Source organism: Panicum hallii, chromosome 2 (genome assembly GCF_002211085.1).
Source record: "Panicum hallii strain FIL2 chromosome 2, PHallii_v3.1, whole genome shotgun sequence".
Classification (NCBI taxonomy): Eukaryota; Viridiplantae; Streptophyta; class Magnoliopsida; order Poales; family Poaceae; genus Panicum; species Panicum hallii.
The window spans coordinates 40,094,041-40,118,178 of record NC_038043.1 but is presented as its reverse complement, the minus strand read 5'-3'; the positions used below and the strand labels follow the sequence as shown (position 1 = coordinate 40,118,178).

General features: G+C 55.7%; 1 protein-coding gene across 1 annotated transcript; it reads left to right on the top strand.

Moving 5' to 3' along the window:
* The first annotated feature begins 333 nt into the window (after window positions 1-333).
* LOC112881034 (uncharacterized abhydrolase domain-containing protein DDB_G0269086-like) lies at window positions 334-23,796 on the top strand. The gene is made up of 3 exons (XM_025945746.1): window positions 334-627; window positions 12,810-13,166; window positions 23,788-23,796. The coding sequence occupies exons 1-3, from the start codon at window positions 334-336 to the stop codon at window positions 23,794-23,796; spliced, it is 660 nt and encodes a 219-aa protein (XP_025801531.1).
* Window positions 23,797-24,138: the final 342 nt, after the last annotated feature.

Sequence of the window (24,138 nt, the reverse complement as noted above, 5' to 3'; positions counted from 1 at the left end):
CCACCGTCCGAGGTCAGGCCACAGTCCCCATCGCCGCCACCGGGAGGCTCAAAGGCCGGGGACGCTCCCCAAAGGTCCGGGGGGTCCTCGGCAGGGAGGAAGGCTCCCCCAGCCGCCGGGGCAGATGGGAGTGGTGCGACTTCCCGTAAGTAAATTTGTCAAGGTTTTTCATTTCCTTTCTTGGCTTCCGGTCCTTAACCATATAGGTGATACGGCAGGCCGCAATCTTCAGACGTACCAACTGGGGGGACCGGCCCCCAGCCAGCGTTGGGACCCTCGGCGCCGTCCCCAGCAGGTCCCCCGCCCGAAGCAGCTCCAGAAGCTACCGGACCCATGGGCTCGGAGCCGGATGCCTCCACCCCGCCACGACCCGAAGCTGCCCCCCAGGAGGAGGCCACCAAGGCCGCTGCTGCTATGGAGGCAGCGGCCGCAGCTTCAGGTGACGAGGCCGGGCCCTCACCAGCCGAGCCGGCGGCTGAGGGGGCCGCTGCCACGGCGGAGGCTGCAGCGCCGGAGGCAGCAGAGGTGGCGGCACCGGAGGTAGCGGAAGAGGCGGAGGAGGCGGCACCAGGGGTCGCCGAAGTTGGCAGCAGCGTCTCCCCACCGGCAGAGGAGGAGGAACCGGAGGTGGTGCTAGGGAGGCGCCTCCTCCCAAGCACAGCGGAGGTCCCTCTCCCCCGGCTGAAGCGTCCCCCCATCAGGGAAGACTTAAAAGTGTTGCTTTATCAGTCCCAGGAGGCTGATAACACTTTTATTACATCAGATGGTACATTACCGTACAACTCTACGCGGTAATGGGCAGTGAAGCGCCACTATCGCGAGGATCAAAACCCACACAACTACACTAGCTACGAACAAAGGATCATCAGAGTCTTGCGCCATGCGGAATCCAACGGTGGCCTCATCCACAGGCAAGACTGGGTGCAGGACGAAACCCTACTCGTTGTCTTCGGGGACGTAGTCTGGGTCTTCCACTGTAAAAGTAAGAAAGGGGTGAGTACAAACGTACTCAGCAAGTCCAGTCACACCCACGGAAGGGGGTATAATAGAATTTAATGCACAGGATAATCCAAGGACAAGGTTACGGTTCATTTGCGAATAACACAATTATATGCAGGGGTTCGTTTTAAAAGCACTTTTCAAGACAGGTTTTCTTATACCAAGGAGCACACAGTGTTGATCCACACAGGATCCAGGTTTTAAACTGCTACCGGACTCCCCGTCCGCCGTAGCACACGGCACAACTGCCGGACACTTTCCAAACAACTCACACCAGCTCAACCATTCCCAAGAGAAACACTAGTTATGTGACCACACCATAACTTGCCCAATACCGTGGGCACGGCTATTCGAATAGATTTTAACTCTGCAGAGGTGTGCAACTTTACCCACAGGCGGGGTACCACAACACGAACACCTTAGTGCCGGTGCGGATCCCAACAAAGCCATTACCCACCTTAGCTAGACCTGACTAGCCACCACGGGATCCATCAAGGGGTCATTCGACCTACCTCCGAGGTTCAACCGGGGCATAAGTCACACAGAGCTTATCCCTTCTCCTTGATCACCCGTTGCTCTCAGCTCTCCTGATGGCTATCAGGCTAACTAGTGGGGTTTGTGCTAAGCCGTTGCCCATACAACGGTCAAGTGGTTCGCACTACAAGAAGCTAGGTGAGATGTCACATCAACTCGGTCCTTAGGGGTGACAAGATGGATATCTCCCCTCCACGCTCAACCACACAGGTACGAGCACACCAACGGCAATTCACACAGAAATGCCATCCATCCCGTCCGACTCGTTTCTCAAATCCACATTTTTCCCTTCCCACACACACGCATTTTCTTTATAAAATCAGGTGGTCAAGGTATGGTTGTCACAACAAGGGTGGCTATCCTACCATGGTTACGGCACGCAAAACCATGCAATTTTATAAAACAGGCCATCGGGTTGTGTTTATAAAAACTAGGACAAAAACATGCATCAAAGGGCGGAATTGAACTTGCCATCGTCAAACCCTTGCGGGAGGTCCTGATCGTAGCACTGTCCCTCGGGCTCGGAGTCGCGGAACTGATCCTCGTTCGCTTGGTCACAGTCAAGACCTTCCTCGTTCACTCCGTGTCCTACGACACAAACAAACAGACACACAATCAAGCGCAAGAACTAAAAGATTTCATCGCTGAGCTTGAATCGGAAATAATTTAGTTACGGAGTTAGGGGCGATGTCTTTGGGTGGTTTCTTAATGGCATGGCTAAAACTATACTAGAAAGGGCGTGGTAAAGTTTCGGGCCGATCGGAGGTCGTTTCACACATAAAATGACGCGCTAAAGGGGGTTTTAGGGCTTAAACGGGGGTCCAGGGGCCTATTCATAATTATATAAAGAGGGTAGGGGCTTATTTGCGAATTCTATAAACATCCAAGGTACGCTAAAGGATGTCGAGTATAATTGGGTTTACATAATGGAGGGGCTCGGTTTGAAATATTAAAAAGGAGTAGGGTTATTTAGCAAAGAGAAGTAACTAAGGGAGGGGGGGTTCTTTTTGAGGAATACAGGAAAGGGCAGGGGGCTATGGGCAAAATGCCCTCCTCCTTCCTCTCCCCCGTGCAAAACAGAGGAGGGGGAGGCAGGGCGCCGGCGGCGGCCTGATCCGGCCGGCCAGGGCACGGCGACGGTCCGGGAATGGGGGAAAAGAGAGAGGGGGAAGAGGGGAGTCGATTCCCCCACTCACCACGGGCCGGGGTGGAGCAGGGGGGTGTGCCCACGGTGAGCGGCGGGCGGCGGCAGGGCCACAGGCGGCGGCGGCGCTAGGGACAGGGGGAGAAGGGTAGGGGCGGTGGTGGTTGTGATGGTAGAGTGCGACGTTGGGGGGGGGGTATTTATAGGGGGAGAGGCCGGTGAGGCGGAGGGGAACGGGGCGGTGACGGCCGGCGGGCGGTGCGGGGCGCCATCAATGGCGCCCGGCCGCTTGCGGCCGTCGCGACGCGGCGTGGCGGGGAGGGCGCCGAGCTCCGTACGTGGTGCTGTGCTGGCACAGGAGCGGCGCGGGCGGCGAGGCGGGGTGCAACAGCGGCGGGCGACGCGGCGAACGACGGGCGGCGCGGCCGCGTGCGCGTGCGGGGCGGCGTGGCGCGGCCAGGGGCGCGGCGCGTCGCGCGGATGGCGCGGCACGGCGCGGGCCAGAGCGGGGCGTGGGCACGGCGCAGCGCATGGCGCGGCGCACGGCCACACGGGGCACGCGGGGGCGAGCGCGTGCGCGGCACGGCAGCGCACGGCGTGTGGCGCTCGGGAGCAGAGGGAAAAGAGGGAGGGGCAGGAAGGAAAGAGGGAGAAAAGAAAAGGGAGGGAAGGAAGAAAAAGGGAAAAGAAAGAAAAAGGGAAGGGAAGGAAAAAGAAAAGGAAAAAGGAAAAGGAATAGGGAGAAAGAGAGAAAAGAAAAGGAAGGAGGGAGGAGTGCCGGCGCCGGTCGCGGCGGTGACCGCGGCCGGTCGGCCACGCGCGCGGGGGATTCACGCGCTGCGCGAGATAGGACTTGTGCCGGCGCTGATTGCGGGAAGCGGTCGCCCGCGGTCGTCGTGACGCGGTGGCGAGGGTTGAGGCGGTGCGCGCGGGCGTTGTGCGGCTCAGGGCGGGGGACGTAATTGGCTCGCGTCGGCTGTCAAGATGGCGGGGAAATGTAGAGGGTTAGAGCTAGGGTTCGACGACGAATACGTTTTTGATCGGAATGCTTTAACGCATGTTTTAAATTGGTAAATTTTCAGGGCGTCACAAACCTACCCCACTTAAATGAATCTCGTCCTCGAGATTCGGCTGGCTCCTAAATAGATGGGAAAATTCCTTCTTTAGGGCCTCCTCGCGCTCCCAAGTTGCTTCCTCTACTCCATGTCTGCTCCATTGAACTCTGCATATCCGTACTTCGGAGTTTCTTGTCCTTCTAGTGACGGTGTCTAGGATTTTGACCGGCACTTCCTGGTATCGCAGATCCGGCTGTAGATCTATTGTTTCCACCGGCACATGTTCTCCCTCGGGTACTCTTAAACATCTTTTTAATTGCGAAACATGGAATACTGGGTGTATATCTGTCATTTCTTCTGGTAACTCCAGTTGGTATGCCACGGCTCCGACTCTCTTCAGAACTCGATACGGTCCAATGTACCGAGGGGCCAATTTTCCCTGTAGCTGAAATCTCCGCGTTCCTCGGATAGGCGAGACCTTGAGATAAACAAAATCCCCTGGGTCAAATCTTATTTCTCGCCTTTTTTTGTCTGCGTAGCTCTTTTGTCGCGACTGGGCTGCTTTCAATTTCTCGCGGATTTCCGCTACTTTTTCTTCTGCTTCTTTTATGAGTGCAGGTCCTACTAAGGCACGTTCTCCAACTTCTGACCACATCAGGGGAGTTCTGCACTTCCTTCCATAGAGGGCTTCGAATGGCGACATGCCCAAGCTGGCTTGATAACTATTGTTGTACGAAAACTCTGCATAAGGCAGACTCTGCTCCCAGTCCTGTCCATAGGTCAGGACGCATGCTCTCAGCATATCTTCCATAATCTGATTCACCCTTTCGGTCTGGCCATCCGTCTGCGAGTGATATGCGGAGCTGAAATCCAATTTGGTGCCCATGGCTTGATGCAAGCTCTTCCAGAATCTAGAGGTGAATTGGGTTCCTCTATCTGAGACAATTCTGCTGGGCACTCCATGTAATTTTACTATGTTTTCCACATAAAGCTTTGCCAGCTTTTCTCCACCGTAAGTGGTTCGTACGGGTATGAAATGAGCCGATTTAGTGAGTCGATCCACTATTACCCATATGGAATCGTGTCCCTTCTGCGTTCGGGGTAGACCCCCTACAAAGTCCATTCCTACCTCATCCCATTTCCAGACCGGAATGGGCAAGGGTTGCAATAATCCTGCCGGCTTTTGATGTTCGGCCTTGATCCTTTGGCAGGTATCGCAATGTGCCACAAATCGTGCAACATCCGCTTTCATTCCATTCCACCAGTATTTTTGCCTTATGTCCATATACATTTTGGTGGATCCTGGGTGGATGGAGTAAGCCGAGTTATGGGCTTCGTCCATGATTAATTGCCGGAAGTCGCCATCCTGGGGTACGCAAATCCTATCCTCGTACCACAACGTCCCCTTATCGTCTACTCTGAAACCTGGCGCTTTGTCTTCTCCAGTTTGCTTGCGGATCTTTACTAACTCCTGATCCGAGCTTTGAGCCTCTCTAATTCTATCCTCTAGTATCGATTGAACGCTTAGCACTTGGCTGGAACCTCGAGGAACAATGTGCACGTTTAATCGTGCCATTTCCTCACACAGATTGTCATCCTTGGGTCCATAGGATTTTCGGCTTAAGGCATCGGCTACCACATTTGCTTTTCCAGGGTGATAATGAATTTCCAAATTATAGTCCTTGACCAACTCCAACCATCTTCTTTGTCTTAGGTTCAAATCCGGCTGGGTAAAGATATACTTCAGACTCTTATGGTCGGTGTAAATCTCACACTTATTTCCAATCAGGTAGTGCCTCCAAATCTTAAGGGCATGCACTACGGCTGCAAGTTCCAAATCATGGGTCGGATAGTTCTGCTCATGGGTCCGGAGTTGGCGGGAAGCATATGCAACGACTTTCCCGTCTTGCATCAACACACACCCTAATCCTTGTCGGGATGCATCACAATAAATGACAAAATCCCGATGAATATCCGGTAGGGTTAACACTGGGGCGGTTGTCAACCTTTGCTTTAGTTCCTGAAAGCTTCTCTCACAAGATTCCGTCCAAGCGAACTTCTTCTCCTTTTTAAGGAGTTCTGTCATGGGTCGAGCTATCTTAGAGAATCCCTCGATAAATCTCCGATAGTACCCGGCTAACCCAAGGAAGCTCCTGATTTCACTGACGTTAGTTGGTCGCTGCCAATTGGAAACGGCTTCGACCTTCTCTGGGTCCACGGCTACGCCTTCCGCGGTCAGGATGTGACCAAGGAAAGCCACTCTTTCCAGCCAGAATTCGCACTTGCCAAACTTAGCATAGAGCCTATGTGTTCTCAGCTTCTCCAATACTACCCGCAGGTGTTGCTCATGTTCCTGAATACTCTTGGAGTAGATAAGTATGTCGTCGATAAAAACTACGACAAACTTATCCAGCTCGTCCATAAATACCTTGTTCATGAGGTTCATAAAATAGGCCGGGGCATTGGTTAGTCCGAAGGACATTACAGTGAACTCAAACTGCCCGTAGCGGGTGATAAAAGTTGTCTTAGGGATGTCACTTTCCCTAATCTTGAGCTGAAAATATCCTGACCTTAAATCGATCTTGGAAAAGTACTTGGCTCCTTTTAGCTGATCGAACAGGTCATCAATCCTGGGGAGGGGGTACTTATTTTTAATGGTAACTTCATTCAGTGCCCGGTAATCTACACACATCCTCATACTCCCATCTTTCTTTTTAACGAACAGAACCGGGGCTCCCCATGGCGACGAGCTTGGTCTGATAAAGCCAATCCGTTGTAGTTCTTCTAGTTGCTTCTTTAATTCCGTCAATTCTGAGGCCGCCATCCTATAGGGTCTCTTGGCTATAGGGGAGGTTCCGGGGTTAAGGTCGATGACGAATTCTATATCCCTATCTGGCGGCATACCGGGAAGCTCTTCGGGGAACACATCTGGGTATTCGTTTACTACCGGGACTCCTCCTAAGGGCTTGGCTTCCATGCTAAACATCATTGGGTCCAACTTATTATCCCGGGTATGGCAGATCACTTGTACTCCTTCAGGGTTTGTTAGGTGTACCACTTTGTCGGTACAGCCTATGAGACCATTGTGTCGGCTTAACCAGTCCATTCCAAGGATTACGTCTATTCCCCCAGACTTAAGTACTACCAAGTCTGCTAGAAATTCTACCCCACTTAAATTGATTCTTACCCGTGGACAGCCTAATTGACAATTGATGTCGCCTCCAGGCGTCCGGGTTAATAGGGGCGTTTTTAGTAGTACTGTAGGTATTTTGTGTTTCTCCACATAGCTCGAGGATATAAACGAGTGTGATGCTCCAGAATCAAATAATACTGTTGCCAGAGCTGAGTTGACTAGGTACTCACCGAGCACTACGCCTTGAGCCTCTTGAGCCTCCTGCGCGTCGATGTGATTGACGCGGGCTCGTCCAAATGATTGCTGGGGCTGTTTCGTCTGCTGGCCGTTGTCGTTGTTGCGGATAGGCACTCGGTTGGCACCGGTCAGGGCTGGTCTGGGTCCATTCACCGAGTTGGAGAAGGCTGATGTGGCCGGCTTATTCTTGGCGTAGGGGCAATTGGCGATGAAGTGCCCCGTCTCACGGCAGTTGAAACAGGCCCTAACATTGTTGTTGTCGGAGGCGGCCAGGCTTGTGTTGCTCTGCGGGGCCCTCATGGTATTCTGACTCTTAGGCTGTGCTTCAGGGGCTCGTGATCCTGTCACTTGGGACTGAGTCCTATACTGCATTGGAGCCTGGGATCTTGGTGCAGTGTAGTTGGAGTTCCTCGGCTTTTGGAAGCGGTCCTGTTGGCGGGCCTTACTCTCCAGGAATTTGCATTTATTATCCTTTCTCTCTTCAGCTTTGGCCCTTTCTGTGAGGATAGCCTTGTTCATCAGGGTGTTGAAGTCCGGATAGATCTGGGGAGTAAGCAAGGTCCGGAGTTCTGGGCTTAATCCCTTCTTGAACATATCTTGCTTCTTATCGTCGTCGTTCACTTCTTCCAGCGCGTACCGGGCCAATTCTATGAACCGGTGGGTGTATTCTTCCACCGACATGCTTTCTTGTTGTAGTGCGCGGAATTCATCCGCCTTGCGCTTCATAGTGGCCGAAGGGATGTGGTAGCGGCGGAACTCCCTTACGAATTCTCCCCAGGTGATGGTAGAGGCATATTCGGCTGCGGCACAATAGTTTTCCCACCAAGATAATGCTGTTCCGGTGAGCTGGTGGGCTGCCAGAAGGACTTTATCCCGGTCCTGGCATTCGAATGGTTCGAGCTTCCTCTGAATTACTCGCAACCAGTCGTCAGCATCCAACGGGTTGCAGGACCCGGCAAAGGTGGGTGGTTTGGTCCTTAGGAAGGCCGTCAGCTTATCGTTCATATTCTGCCCTCGCGGCTGCCGGTTAATGAGGGCATTCGCCAGAGTCTCCAGTATGAGGGTCTGGTTATGGATGATCTGCGCCAGGTCTCCGAGGGGTGGGGGTGGTGGTAGTTGTTCTCCTTCTTGACTTCCCCCTCGGTTTTGGCTTACTTCTTGTTCTCCTTGGGGAAGATCTTGTTCAACGGGGTGTGCTCCGACACTAGCAGCTACGGGGTTCCGGCCACGGAAGGCCCTCGCGACATTCCGGGGGGTCACCTATTGATCGGGTAGATTGGGGTTACGTTTATGTGATGTTTAAGTTGTTTAATTCGTATACGTATAAGGCAGAATCTACCTCCTGCCGGTACTCATATAAATAATCAGCACACAACAAACCAGCACACAACATCACAAACAACAAGCACAAACCATTTTATTACTGCAAGGGGGGTACAACTTAGGGTAAGGCTAGGTCTCGTACTACTCGTCTGGGATCAGGCACAACAACAAAAGTGGCTGGGGACACATCACTAGGGTGGCGCCGGTCATTTTACTCGCGGGGCAGGCCTTCTTCTGGGGCGGAGAGCGCGAGTGATCCTTGCTCACCGTCCTCTGGGTTTCCACCGGTCAGGGGTTGCGCTTGAGCATTCCTTTCGACGGCGGCAGCCGAGCTTTCAGGGTTTCCGGGTGGGGCTGGTGTGTTTCCAAAAAGGGGTCCCCATCCTATGATGGGCGTCCCGAGTAAAACATGATCCTCCCCAATTGCCGGAACTGGTGTCCCACTCCGGGTCCAATCTTGCATGCGCCGGTCTCGGGCTTGCCTGAGGCTTTCTTGGGCGACTTCTTCACTACTGACCGCGGCTGCGGCTCTTGTCCGTTGTTCCTCCAGTTCCTGGGTTAACTTTTCAATCCCATGGATTAGCTGCTTCAGTTGCGCCGACTGTTCGCGGCAGAGTGCATCCAAGCCAGTAAGGTAGATGGATAGGTGGGAGACCGTATCTTCTAGGTCTTCTTCTTCTCGTCTAAGTCCCCTCATCCGGGCAATCCAAGTACGTCCTCTTCCCTCAGCGGGTGGGAAAAATCCCATTGGAGTCTGCTGAAGGTGTCGCCTGTAGAGCACACGCAGCCGTCGCAGGGCTTTGCGGGCGGCTTTTCGATAGGTGTCAGGGAAACGGAAGCCAGCAGTGGAGATGAACCAAGGGTCCACATCAGGGTAGCGGGTGCTTCTCTCCACAAAAATCATCATGTCGCACCGGAGGGTGCCTCCGGCGATGTACTCACGGTAGGCATACTCCGGTGGTTCCATGATCCCAACGCGTTCCAGGCTGAGCAATAGTAACTTGGGGAGGCCAGGCTCTGCGTGGCAGATTCCGCTAACCCATCCATTGCTAGCCATCTGGAACAAGGCAAAGACCAGTGGTGAGTGTTTGTGCAGAAAATTTCTAAATCGGGACAAGTTCTAGGGTCTGAAAAGGGGTCTCGTTCCTAGGGTCACGTCCTACGGCCAGCCTACGGCTCTGATACCACCTGAAGCGTCCCCCCATCAGGGAAGACTTAAAAGTGTTGCTTTATCAGTCCCAGGAGGCTGATAACACTTTTATTACATCAGATGGTACATTACCGTACAACTCTACGCGGTAATGGGCAGTGAAGCGCCACTATCGCGAGGATCAAAACCCACACAACTACACTAGCTACGAATAAAGGATCATCAGAGTCTTGCGCCATGCGGAATCCAACGGTGGCCTCATCCACAGGCAAGACTGGGTGCAGGACGAAACCCTACTCGTTGTCTTCGGGGACGTAGTCTGGGTCTTCCACTGTAAAAGTAAGAAAGGGGTGAGTACAAACGTACTCAGCAAGTCCAGTCACACCCACGGAAGGGGGTATAATAGAATTTAATGCACAGGATAATCCAAGGACAAGGTTACGGTTCATTTGCGAATAACACAATTATATGCAGGGGTTCGTTTTAAAAGCACTTTTCAAGACAGGTTTTTTTATACCAAGGAGCACACAGTGTTGATCCACACAGGATCCAGGTTTTAAACTGCTACCGGACTCCCCGTCCGCCGTAGCACACGGCACAACTGCCGGACACTTTCCAAACAACTCACACCAGCTCAACCATTCCCAAGAGAAACACTAGTTATGTGACCACACCATAACTTGCCCAATACCGTGGGCACGGCTATTCGAATAGATTTTAACTCTGCAGAGGTGTGCAACTTTACCCACAGGCGGGGTACCACAACACGAACACCTTAGTGCCGGTGCGGATCCCAACAAAGCCATTACCCACCTTAGCTAGACCTGACTAGCCACCACGGGATCCATCAAGGGGTCATTCGACCTACCTCCGAGGTTCAACCGGGGCATAAGTCACACAGAGCTTATCCCTTCTCCTTGATCACCCGTTGCTCTCAGCTCTCCTGATGGCTATCAGGCTAACTAGTGGGGTTTGTGCTAAGCCGTTGCCCATACAACGGTCAAGTGGTTCGCACTACAAGAAGCTAGGTGAGATGTCACATCAACTCGGTCCTTAGGGGTGACAAGATGGATATCTCCCCTCCACGCTCAACCACACAGGTACGAGCACACCAACGGCAATTCACACAGAAATGCCATCCATCCCGTCCGACTCGTTTCTCAAATCCACATTTTTCCCTTCCCACACACACGCATTTTCTTTATAAAATCAGGTGGTCAAGGTATGGTTGTCACAACAAGGGTGGCTATCCTACCATGGTTACGGCACGCAAAACCATGCAATTTTATAAAACAGGCCATCGGGTTGTGTTTATAAAAACTAGGACAAAAACATGCATCAAAGGGCGGAATTGAACTTGCCATCGTCAAACCCTTGCGGGAGGTCCTGATCGTAGCACTGTCCCTCGGGCTCGGAGTCGCGGAACTGATCCTCGTTCGCTTGGTCACAGTCAAGACCTTCCTCGTTCACTCCGTGTCCTACGACACAAACAAACAGACACACAATCAAGCGCAAGAACTAAAAGCTTTCATCGCTGAGCTTGAATCGGAAATAATTTAGTTACGGAGTTAGGGGTGATGTCTTTGGGTGGTTTCTTAATGGCATGGCTAAAACTATACTAGAAAGGGCGTGGTAAAGTTTCGGGCCGATCGGAGGTCGTTTCACACATAAAATGACGCGCTAAAGGGGGTTTTAGGGCTTAAACGGGGGTCCAGGGGCCTATTCATAATTATATAAAGAGGGTAGGGGCTTATTTGCGAATTCTATAAACATCCAAGGTACGCTAAAGGATGTAGAGTATAATTGGGTTTACATAATGGAGGGGCTCGGTTTGAAATATTAAAAAGGAGTAGGGTTATTTAGCAAAGAGAAGTAACTAAGGGAGGGGGGGGTTCTTTTTGAGGAATACAGGAAAGGGCAGGGGGCTATGGGCAAAATGCCCTCCTCCTTCCTCTCCCCCGTGCAAAATAGAGGAGGGGGAGGCAGGGCGCCGGCGGCGGCCCGATCCGGCCGGCCAGGGCACGGCGACGGTCCGGGAATGGGGGAAAAGAGAGAGGGGGAAGAGGGGAGTCGATTCCCCCACTCACCACGGGCCGGGGTGGAGCAGGGGGGTGTGCCCACGGTGAGCGGCGGGCGGCGGCAGGGCCACAGGCGGCGGCGGCGCTAGGGACAGGGGGAGAAGGGTAGGGGCGGCGGTGGTGGTTGTGATGGTAGAGTGCGACGTTGGGGGGGGGTATTTATAGGGGGAGAGGCCGGTGAGGCGGAGGGGATCGGGGCGGTGACGGCCGGCGGGCGGTGCGGGGCGCCATCAATGGCGCCCGGCCGCTTGCGGCCGTCGCGACGCGGCGTGGCGGGGAGGGCGCCGAGCTTCGTACGTGGTGCTGTGCTGGCACAGGAGCGGCGCGGGCGGCGAGGCGGGGTGCAACAGCGGCGGGCGACGCGGCGAACGACGGGCGGCGCGGCCGCGTGCGCGTGCGGGGCGGCGTGGCGCGGCCAGGGGCGCGGCGCGTCGCGCGGATGGCGCGGCACGGCGCGGGCCAGAGCGGGGCGTGGGCACGGCGCGGCGCATGGCGCGGCGCACGGCCACGCGGGGCACGCGGGGGCGAGCGCGTGCGCGGCACGGCAGCGCACGGCGTGTGGCGCTCGGGAGCAGAGGGAAAAGAGGGAGGGGCAGGAAGGAAAGAGGGAGAAAAGAAAAGGGAGGGAAGGAAGAAAAAGGGAAAAGAAAGAAAAAGGGAAGGGAAGGAAAAAGAAAAGGAAAAAGGAAAAGGAATAGGGAGAAAGAGAGAAAAGAAAAGGAAGGAGGGAGGAGTGCCGGCGCCGGTCGCGGCGGTGACCGCGGCCGGTCGGCCACGCGCGCGCGGGATTCACGCGCTGCGCGAGATAGGACTTGCGCCGGCGCTGATTGCGGGAAGCGGTCGCGCGCGGTCGTCGTGACGCGGTGGCGAGGGTTGAGGCGGTGCGCGCGGGCGTTGTGCGGCTCAGGGCGGGGGACGTAATTGGCTCGCGTCGGCTGTCAAGATGGCGGGGAAATGTAGAGGGTTAGAGCTAGGGTTCGACGACGAATACGTTTTTGATCGGAATGCTTTAACGCATGTTTTAAATTGGTAAATTTTCAGGGCGTCACACCGGCTCATAGCCAAATGCCACCAAGCTCAGCAGGAGCTAGAGGCTGGTATGCGCCGGGAGTGGGAGAAGCTGGAGGCAGAACGCCACCGACTCTTCGACTGGGAGGTTCGCCTGGGTAACCGCATCAACTCCGTCTCTGCCCGCTACGCCGAGGAGCGCGCCAAGCTCATGCATGGGCGCGAGCTTCTGCAGGAGGAGCTGGAGCAAGCTCGCGTCCGAGAGGCGGCGGCGCTCCAGCGGGAGAAGGTGGCCAGGCGGCGGGAAACGGAAGCCCTTGAGGGGCTGATCGCCGTGGAGGAGATGAAGGTGGCGTTAGTAGACAGGGAGCGGGTCGCCCAGGAGCTGGCGGCCCAGGCCAGGAAGGCGCCAGCAGCGGTCGAGGCGGAAAAGGCCGCCCTCGCAGATTTGGCGGCGGCGGCAGCAAAGAAAGAAGAATGGCTGGCCGCCCGTGAAGCAGAGGAGGTGGCCCGGCTCCAGGAGCTCCAAAAACGGGAAGAGGCCGTGGAGGAGGAGCTGGCAGCCGGGAACCGAAGGCTCCAGGAACGCGAGGCTGCGCTCCAGGAGAGGGAGGCCAAGGTGGAGGAGCTCCTGGAGGAGCAGCGCGCCGGCTCCGACCGATTAACAAGATAGGTTGGCACGGTGAACCCTCTGCTAGAGGCACTCGGAGCCAACCCCATCTGGGTACCGGAGGCTCCTTCGCCATTTAGCGCCGCGCTTCAACTGCTGGACACCACCGCCAGGCGGCTACAGGATGCGGGGGCCGGGATGCAGGATCTCCTGGAGACAGAGGGGCGAATAGTTGCTAGGGGGATGGCCGAGTACATTCTCACGAGCTTCCGGAGCCATGACCCCTCAATCCAGCTGACTCCTGTCATGGTCGGACCCCTCCGGGCGACCGCAGCCGCCGCGCGAGAAGGGGTCCAAGAGGCGGCGGACATGGTCGCAACCCGCCTCCGGCGTCGTCCCGAACCTGCAGAGAGCGGGAGTGCCTCTGGACCACCAGAGCAGTAGTGCTAGTATCTTTTTTGTTATTTCTTTTGTAACATAACTTTTGTTATTGTAAGATAACTTTAAAATGTTGTGCACATTATTAGTAATGCGTTTAAGTATTTGATGTGTCTACTTTTCGCGAAAAAACTTAGCTGTTTTCCTGACTGTCGATCTGCAAAGTGCTGTTGGACACACCGAGGTACGTCAGGGGCCGGGTTTACGAGGGCGGACCTCTACCGCCCTGGTCCGCACGGCAATGCTACCAATTACAAAGGAAAAATTTCCTCTCAACCAGGTCCTAGGGATAGAACTTACGGAGGTGCTCAATGTTCCATGGATTGGGTAGTTGCATTCCATCCTCCGCAGCCAGGCGAACAGATCCGGGTCGGCACACCTTGGTCACTTTGTAGGGCCCCTCCCAGCTGGGGGAGAGCTTGTGCATGCCTTCCCGGTTCAGGATTCGCCTTAGGACTAGGTCTCCGACCCGGAGCTCCCTACTTCGCACGAACCGTTGGTGGTAGCGCCGGAGTGCTTGGTTGTACCGTGCATTTCGGACTGCTGCTCGCCATCTGCGCTCGTCGACGAGGTCCACATCTTGGCGACGCTGCAGTTCCTGCAAATCTTCATCAAAAGACCGGACTCGAAGAGAGCCCATGGTGATCTCCGGGGGAAGGCATGCTTCGGCCCCATAGACCAGGAAGAAAGGGGTTTCCCCTGTCGCACGGCTGGGTGTGGTCCGGTTCCCCCATAATACACTCGGAAGCTCTTCGATCCACCTTGCGCCATGCTTCTCGAGATCACAGTAGGTCCGGATCTTGAGTCCTCTAAGGATCTCAGCGTTGGCCCGCTCTACTTGGCCATTGCTCCTAGGATGCGCCACTGAGGCAAAACAGAGCTGGATGCCCATATCCTCACAGTACTCTTGGAAGTATTGGCTTGTGAACTGAGTCCCATTGTCAGTAATGACCCGGTTCGGGACCCCGAACCGGCACACAATCGACCTGAGGAAAGCAGTTGCCGACGCCTTGGTGATGTTGACCACAGGGGTTGCTTCCGGCCATTTGGTGAACTTGTCAATGGCGACATAAAGGTACCGGTACCCGCCGACGGCCCTAGGGAAAGGTCCCAAGATATCCAACCCCCATACAGCGAAGGGCCAAGAGGGAGGAATCATCTGCAGTGCCTGAGCTGGAGTGTGTATCTGCTTTGCATGGAACTGACACGCTTTGCAGGACCTTACCAAGTCAGCTGCATCCTGGAGCGCTGTCGGCCAGTAAAAACCATGCCGAAAGGCTTTACCAACCAGCGTGCGGGATGAAGAGTGGCTTCCGCACTCGTCTCCATGGATCTCCGCGAGCAAGTCGCGGCCCTCTTCCTGGGTGATGCACCGCATGAGGATGCCGTTGGCGCCACGGCGGTAGAGATCCCCCTCTACCACTGTGTATCGCTTAGCCATTCGGACAATGCGCTCAGCAGTTGCATGATCTTCAGGAAGGAAATTATCTTTCAGATAGTCCCGGACCCTGGAGATCCATGCATCAGGACCTTCCTGAGAAACCGGGCGTGGCTCCCTGAGGTCTTCGGGACCCTCAAGGGAGCACACGACCCTTGGCGGGCACCACGGATGGAGCGCCGCCGGGACCGCTAGCTTCGAGGTGCTATTCCGACCCCCATCGCCCAGGTCGGCAGGCTGGGCGGAAGGCTTCAACAGACGCCTCTGGAAGACGCCCTTAGGCACGGGTGCCTGAGTCGATGCGCTCGCGGAGAGTGCATCAGCTGCTGTGTTGCCTTCGCGTGGAACATGTTGCAGTTCCAGCACATCGAAGTCCTTCTCCAGCCTCTTCACATAAATGAGGTAGGCTGCGAGCTGGGGGTTGTTGCAGCAACACTCCCCCCGGACTTGCCTGATGATGAGTTGGGAGTCCCCTTTGACCAGGATCTCCCGAACCCCCAGGGACAGTGCCGCCATGAGCCCAAAGATTAAGGCCTCATACTCCGCCATGTTGTTGGTGGCCTCAAAATCGAGGTGCACCATATACTTTAATTGCTCGCCTTGTGGGTCGATGAGGACCACGCCAGCCCCGGCCCTCTTGCTGCGGGCGGACCCGTCAAAGAAGAGGGTCCAGTGGGGTCCGGTGAACACCGGGGCCCTGGCTTCCGGACGTGGGGGGTCCGTCCCATGGTCCGGACCCCCAGAGGCGCTTGGCGCAGGTGTCCATTCCGCCACGAAGTCAGCTAGGACCTGACTCTTGACGGCGTGGCGTGGCTGAAAGTCAAGTTGGAATCCAGCAAGCTCAGCTGCCCACTTGGCGATATTGCCTGTGGCGTTGGAGTTGTGGAGGATGGCCCTCAAAGGGTAGGAGGTTACCACCACAATCTTGTGGGCCTGAAAATAATGGCGGAGTTTCCTGGACGCAACGAGTATGGCATAAAGAAGCTTATGCGTCTCAGGATACCTGGCCTTTGCCTCGTGAAGGACCTCACTGACATAGTAGACCGGCTTCTGGATGGTCCTGACTCTGCCAGGTGAGTTAGACCCTTCGGCTTCAGCTGGGTACCCGTCGGCCCCCAGGCTGCTGAGCGCTTGTCCGGGTCGGGACCCGGCCGGACCCTCCGAAGTAGGGCCGGTTACTGGAGTGGTGGAGGCTGGTCCTCCTTCTCCAGTAGGGGGGTCCGCGGGGGCCCCCTGCGAGAGAGGCTCGGACCTCTCGGTGACCAGCACCATGCTGATCACTTCGGTCGTTGCTGCAAGATAAAGAAACAGTGTCTCACCTGGGTCCGGCGCGACTAGGACCGGCAAGGAGGTAAGGTACTGCTTCATCTCTTGGAAAGCACGCTCTGCCTCTTCGGTCCATGTGAATGGGCCGGACCCCCTCATCAACTTGAAGAAGGGAAGTGCCCTCTCCGCCAGCCTCGAAATGAAGCGGCTGAGAGCTGCCAGGGACCCCGTCAACCTCTGTACATCCTTGAGGCGCGCGGGGGGTCTCATTGCCTTGATTGCCCGGACCTTATCCGGGTTGGCTTCGATTCCCGGTGGGAGACCAGGAAACCAAGGAGCTTCCCCGCCGATACGCCAAAGACGCACTTCTCGGGGTTAAGCTTGGTGGAGGTCGCCCGTAACTTGTCAAAAACTCGAGCTAAATTTTCTAATAGAGAACACGACTCTCTAGTCTTGACTACGATGTCATCGACATACACCTCTACTATATCTCTAACCAAATCACCTAGAGTGATATTCATTGCGCGAGCAAAGGTGGGTAGAGCATTGAGCAATCCATAAGGCATCACTATATAACAATAAAGACCATCCACTGTTACAAAAGCTGTATGCTTCCTATCATCTCTAGCCATTTTGATTTGATGGAAACCAGAATAGGCATCTATGAAGGACAGCAAATCACACCCGGAGGTGGAGTCTACAATCTGATCAATACGCGGGAGTGGATAAGGGTCTTTTGGACATGCCTTATTAAGATTGGTGTAGTCGATGCACATCCGAAGCTTCCCGTTGGCCTTTGGGACCACCACCGGGTTGGCCAACCATACAGGATGGTAGACCTCCTCGATGAAGCCAGCCTGCAGCAGCTTGCGGACCTCTTCACGGATGAAGTTTTGCCGCTCGATGGACTGCTTGCGTGGTTTCTGCCGGACCGGCCTGGCGTCGGGGTGGATCTTCAGATGATGCTCAATCACCTCCCTGGGGATCCCGGGCATTTGTGATGGCTCCCAGGCGAACACATCAACATTTGCCCGGAGGAAGGCGATGAGCGCGCTTTCCTATTTCCCTCCCAGGTTGCCACCGATGCGGGTGGTCCGGGAGGTCTCCGCTCCGACCTGGATGGTCTTCACGGGAACGTTGTCCGTGTCAGACGGACAGACCCTCGGTGCCTTGGCCGGAACCTTGGCACGTGAGGTTGAGGGGTCAGACCCCTGGGCGCCAGCCACAGAGGCAAGCCCTGTGGCCAGCGCATGGAGCTTTTCGACCGCCACAACAGCAGCGGCACGATCGCTCTGGACGGTGAGGACGCCTGCCGGAGAAGGCATCTTCAGGACCAGGTACCCGTAGTGGGCAACGGCCATGAACCGGTACAGAGCCGGCCTGCCGATGATGGCGTTGAAGGGGAGGTTAACTTCCGCAACTTCGAACTGCACGTTCTCGGTACGGAAGTTGTCCTCTGTCCCGAATGTAACCGGTAGGGTGATGGTCCCTACCTGGTATACGGGATCCGGGCCCACTCCTGAGAATGGGCGTGATGGAGCCAACTTGGACTCCGGGATCTGCAGGTGCTTGAACGCTACATAGCTGATGACGCTGAGGCCGGCACCTCCGTCGATCAGCACATGGTGAAGGCGGACATTGGCTATGGTGGGTGCTGTAATGAGCGGCAGCACTCCGGCGCCCGCCATGTTCTCTGGGCAATCAGATGGCCCAAAGGAGACGGTGGTGCCCTTCCACCGCTGATGGGGCGCCGCTCTCGGCATCCCTGGCTTCACCGAGAGGACCTCCCGGCGAAGGGCCTTGACGTCCCGCCGGGAGACGAGCTCCGAACTGCCACCGTACATAACGTACAGCTTCTTGCGGCGCTCGTCCCCGCCGGACTCAGAATCGGACTGCTGAAAAAGCCCCTTGAGGTCTTTGTTGGGGGCTTGATACCCCAACTCCCTTTCCGTCGCAGCTGCGTCGGCTTCGGAGGTTTTCTCCTTACCGGACCGGCGCGGTGGGGAGGAGCCTTCCTTGGAGGCTTGGTCTCGCCTCTTGCTGAGGCGCTCCGCGAGCTTCTGGATCTCGCGGCACTCGGTGGCACTGTGGCGAGCCCCCGGATGAACAGGGCACGACCCGGGGTCGGTGCGCTGCTGTCGCGAGCGCTTGCCACGGGAGTTCTGGCCCCTGGTCGTCGCAGCTGCAACGGCCGGACCCCCAATCCGTGACTTGTCGAAGCTACGGGCCTTCTTGTTCTTCTTCTTGCCGCTGCCGGGGGCAGCGACACTGGGTCCACTCGTCTGAGCGGGACCTGCCTGGGTTGCAGAGTGCCATGCACGGCCTTCTGCAGCCCGGACGCACTTGTCCGCCAGAGCGAACAGGGTGGTGACGGCTTCCACTTGGTGGGTCGCCAGCTTCTCTAGCATCTTCTCGTCTCGGACCCCCTGTCGGAAGGCCGTGATAATAGACGCATCGGAGATACGTGGGATAGTTCCACGTACCTTGGTGAAGCGGGAGATGAAGGCCCGGAGGGTTTCTCCGGGTTGTTGCCTCACGGCGTGGAGGTGGGCCTCCACGCCATGCTGCTGGTACGCACTGGCGAAGTTTGCCGTGAACTGTGCGCAGAGTTCACCCCAGGACTGGATGGTTCCTGGGGTAAGATTCATGAGCCAGGTCCGGGCTGGCCCGGTCAAGGCTACATGAAAGTAACTGGCATGACGGCTTCGTTACCTCCGGCCGCCGTGATGGCGGTGATGTAAACCTGCAGGAACTCTGACGGGTTGGTGGAGCCGTCATATTTTTCCGGCAGGTGGGGCCAAAACTTGGACGGCCAGGCGACTGCACGGAGGTGGTCTGCGAGCGCTGCGCAGTCCACGCCCGACACCGGCACCTGGGGGAGTCCTTGCGGCCTGGCCACAGCCGCATCGAGCTCGGGCGCGAGGTTCCGACCCTCAATATTGAGCCGTCGGTTGCGCGCCCGCTCGATGGAGACCCTGGCGTCCTCTCCCGCATGCCTGCGGTTGAGCTCCGCCCGGAGGTCTTCGGTCCGTGCACTCCTTACGGACGGTGAGTGCACCGAACCGGATGCGCCGCCCTGGCAACGGCGCTGCCTGGAAACAGACCCCCCCGCAGAGCCTGGGGAAGCCTGTGCCAGGTTGAGGAGACGATCGACGTCGTCACGCCATTGCCTGTGCGCGTCTGGCGAAGCCGCCTCTCCAGGGGGGTTGCGGAGCAACTCCCTGGCTGCCATGAGGGGCCCGCTCGGTGCGGGCACCGATTGGGCCACTGAGACCCGCTCCGCCGCACATGGTGGGGCAACACGCGGAGCCGTTCTGGAGGCGAGACGGCGAGAGGCGTGTGGCGCCGTGGACGCCACCTCTTCCCCAATCAGGAGGTCATGGTGACCGTTTTCCTGCGCCATCGCGGCCTTGCACTTTGATCAAACGCGAACCAAACCTAAGCCCCCCTACCTGGCGCGCCAAATATCGGAGGAATTCTCCAGCCGGGTGGCGGAAAGCACCCGTCTAACCCTAGTTAAGGATGAGTTTGGAGGAGACTTAGGAGCGCTCGATCGGTGTGCGGATGAACACAGGAAGGACACGAGGATTTTAGAGTGGTTCGGGCCGCCGGAGCGTAATACCCTACGTCCACTATGGTATTGTATTGACTGTGAGAGCCTTGGGTAGAACTTAGTCTGGTCTTGTGCTTGTGTCTAACCTTGGATGTTGGAACCCCTTTCTAACGTGTACACCCTCCCTTTTATAGTCCAAGGGGGGAGCTTACACCAAGCTGGACCCCGACATGTGGGTCCGGCCAGCAGAAGCTTGTTCTAAGAGAGATATGGAGATCTTCATCTCCAGCTCCTCTCCGTAGTCCTCTCAATCGGGAAGTTGATGTGCGTATCCATAACTTGGATACGGCCCTGTACAGCCTTGTCTTGCACGGTATCCGGCGTCAGCGTTGCATAACAGTGAAGCCGTGCTGTCACTGTTAGGACGAGACCTCCCGTCAGGCGGTGAAGCAGCGCTGACCCGGTGCGTGTGCACTGTTACAGCGCACGCCTTGGCTTTGCCTATTACAGACCATCATCACGCGTGCAGCGCCGTGACAGGACTGTACACAGTCCGCGCACTGTGCATGGTGATATGACGCGCCGCCTTCAGATCAGGCGGGCTTACCGTGGTGTCAGCTTACCTGCCCCGTGTGTCAGTGGCAGGCCGCACCTTTTGACTTGGGCGCGCCCGGCTCAGCTACCGCATTTAATGCTGGTAGGTGGGCTGGTGACTCGCGAAGGGCCTCCAGCCGCAGGTATGCGGCAGAGCCAGTCCCGCTCCCTCTGTCAAGCGGCACGTGGCGGCACCGGACCCCTCCCCGGGGGAAGGGGAGTCTGGGCCCTTCGAGTCCAGTTAAGGGAGCCTGGCCCGTGATGGTCCGGTTATCACACGTAGCGGCCGCGGACCCCCTGGGGGGTCCGGGGCCGCGGGGGCAACCCGAAAGCCGTCCTGCCCTCCTTGGTGCACAGGGGCCCCGGGCTTCCCAGAGCTCGGGGAGGGTCCGGAGACCGTGGCCCCAGCTGTCAGGCCCGGGTCGCATGCCACGTCACCCAAAGGGAGAGGAGGGGGTTATGGATTACGAGACGCCAGGGGCCTGGACACCCTAGCCGGAGGTACCCCTGTCTGTATGTACCGACAGTCACTATTTATGTTCATTTACACGGGTTAATCACGACTCCCTCGCTAAACTCAGGGAACTCTGTCACAACCGAACCATGTGACTGCCAATAGTGGTTGTCTCGTTTGGCAATGACTAGTGGAACCCGATAATTAGTCAAACAAAGCACCTACGCTATTGTCTATCAATCACTTCCAGTAATGCATAGATTACTAGTTCCTGACTAGTCTGTTGTGTTACTGAAGGGGCCTTGCTCCCAGACCTCCAGTAACACTCCGTTTACTAGTTTCCGACTAGTATTACGCGTAGTTTGCTGAAGGGGCCTTGCTCCCGCACAACTTTGCCAACTATTTCGATGGAATTCAATTTTTCCCGACTAGAAGAAGCACGAAGCAACCGTACCACCCACATAGAAATCAACCATGCAATCGACGACTCGGAACCCCTTGAAACCGTCGAAACTAGTAAATGGAGGAAGCTCCACTACTACAAGTCGGAGGAGGATTTGGATCATCTATGACAAGTCGGAGGAAGATTTGGATCGCCTACGACAAGTCGGAGGAGGATATGGAACGTCTACTACAAGTTGGAGGAGGATATGGATCGCTTCCTACAAATCAGAGAAGGACTAGCCAGCATCCATTGAAAGGCTCCCGTTCCCCTCAACTACTCGGACTTCATCAACTAGGCCAATCTTGGTAGGGCGGGTCTGGGCATAGGAAGGGCACGAGTCCTCCAAGCTACCCGGTTCAGCCCACCATTTTACGCCTCCATCTTGGTAGGGCGGGCCAGGGCATAGGAAGGGCACGAGTTCTCCAAGCTACCCGGCTCAGCCCACCTTTCTTCACCTACGATGTGGTAGGGCGGGCCAGGGTATAGGAAGGGCATAAGTCCTCCAAGCTACCCAGCTCAGCCCACCTTTCTTCGCCTACGACTTGATTGGGCGGGCCTGGGGTATCCGAAGGGCACGAGTCCTCCAAGCTACCCGGCTCAGCCCACCTTTCTTCGACTACAACTTGGTCGGGTGGGCCTAGGTATTGGAAGGGCACGAGTCCTCTAAGGTACCCAGCTCAACCCACCTTTTTGCGCCACAAACTTGGCAAGGTAGGCTAGGGTATCGGAAGGGCATGGAGCCCTCCAAGCTACCCGCTTTAGCCCACCTTTTTGCGCCACCAACCCCGACAACTTGTCAGGCCTAGCACCGCTCCAAGCAGGCACGACCCTCGACTCCTCGACGATTACTTCGCCATCGCCAGGGCACTTGGCTGACCCGCCAACGACTACTTCGACTACAAAATTAGCTGGAAGCAGGACTCGTTCTACCAGTGACTAGTTGGAATTGATTCCGACTAGTCAGGATCATCACCGAACCGGTGCGGCTTCATCAACAAGCGCCACGACTCCGTCGGCAATCACCAACGAACCAAGATCGCCACTCACCCACGAGAAGATTGAAACCTGATTCAAGGAGGTTTTACGGAGATCTTTAGGGAATTTGTTTAACCATTATCTCGAGTTTCATCTCGACACAAGGGGGTTTTTCCCAAAGAATTCGTTCAACCACTCGGTCAGGGGATCAAGGAGTTTTTTCAAAATAGGGCATGTTCGTTCATCCTTACTTCAGCGCCGTGCGACTTGTTTTGGCTCGCCCAAGGTATTCCTTTGGGCTAACCGAGATATCTTCGCATGGCAACTTGCGACTTGTCTTGGCCCGTCCAAGGAGTTCCTTTGGGCTAGCCGAGTCATCCTTGTTCAACGACTACTTTTGTACCAACGCAAGTACACGATTGTGTTGTCCCTTTGGGCCAACCGAGACTTGTCTTGGCCCGCTCAAGGAACTCATCGCCTCACGTGAAAGACCTTGTAATCAACCCCTTCGGGCCAACCGTGATGTTTTCGCAAGTCAACATATGAATTCTCAAGATTCACCTAAGGATATGATTGAAGCTACTAGCAAGATTCATCTCTCTCTTGCTAATTGACTTACAGTAACCTTCACAGACTTCCAGTAACACTCCGTATTACTAGTTCTCGGCTAGTACTACGCGTAGTGTACTGAAGGGGCCTCGCTCCCAGAATCCCAGTACTAATCCGTTTTACTAGTTCGTGACTAGTACTACGCGTAGTTTACTGAAAGAGCCTCGCTCCCATAGTTCCAGTAACACTCTGTTTTACTAGTTCGCGACTAGTACTACGCGTAGTGTACTGAAGGGGCCTCGCTCTAATACTTCCAGTACAACTCCGTTTTACTAGTTCGCGACTAGTACTACGCATAATTTACTAAAGGGGCCTCACTCCCATACTTCCTGTACAACTCCGTTTTACTAGTTCGCGACTAGTACTATGCGTAGTGTACTGAAGGGACCTCAATCCCATAGCTCCAGTAACATTCCGTTTTACTAGTTCGCTACCAGTACTACGTGTAGTATACTGAAGGGGCATCGCTCCCGTACTTCCAGTATAATTTCGTTTTACTAGTTCTTGACTAGTACTACACGTAGTTTACTAAAGGGGCCTCGCTCCCATACTTCCAGTAACGCTCAGACTACTAAGTCTCTGACTAGTACTCTATGTTACTGAAGAGGCCTCACTCCCATACTTTCAGTATTTCTCCGTTTACTAGTTTTTAACTAGTTATACATGGAGTTTATTGCAAGGGCCACGCTCCCAACACGGTTTCATGTCTATCAGTTACAACATACTTTTGTGTTTACCTTGCAGGGGACCTAATCTGGACCGTGCTGCTGGGCAAGTCGGATTCAACTCCGACTAGTTGGTTTTATCAACAATCGCCCACGACTACTCCAATTTCGCGAGAACGCTCGCTTACATGTTGCTGACTACAACGACTACTCGTAGGATTCGACTCCGATCAGTTGGGTTCATCAACAACCGTCGGCGACTATTGGACTTCGTGAAGAATGCACGGCGACACGCTGGCGACTACTTCGGCTACTCGTTTCGCCTACAAAACTAGTCGGAATCGACTCCGACTATTGGGCTTCATCGATAGCTCAAGATTCAGCGGCTCCTTAGCCAATACCTAGGCTCGGAGGCTGGCGCCACCGATTA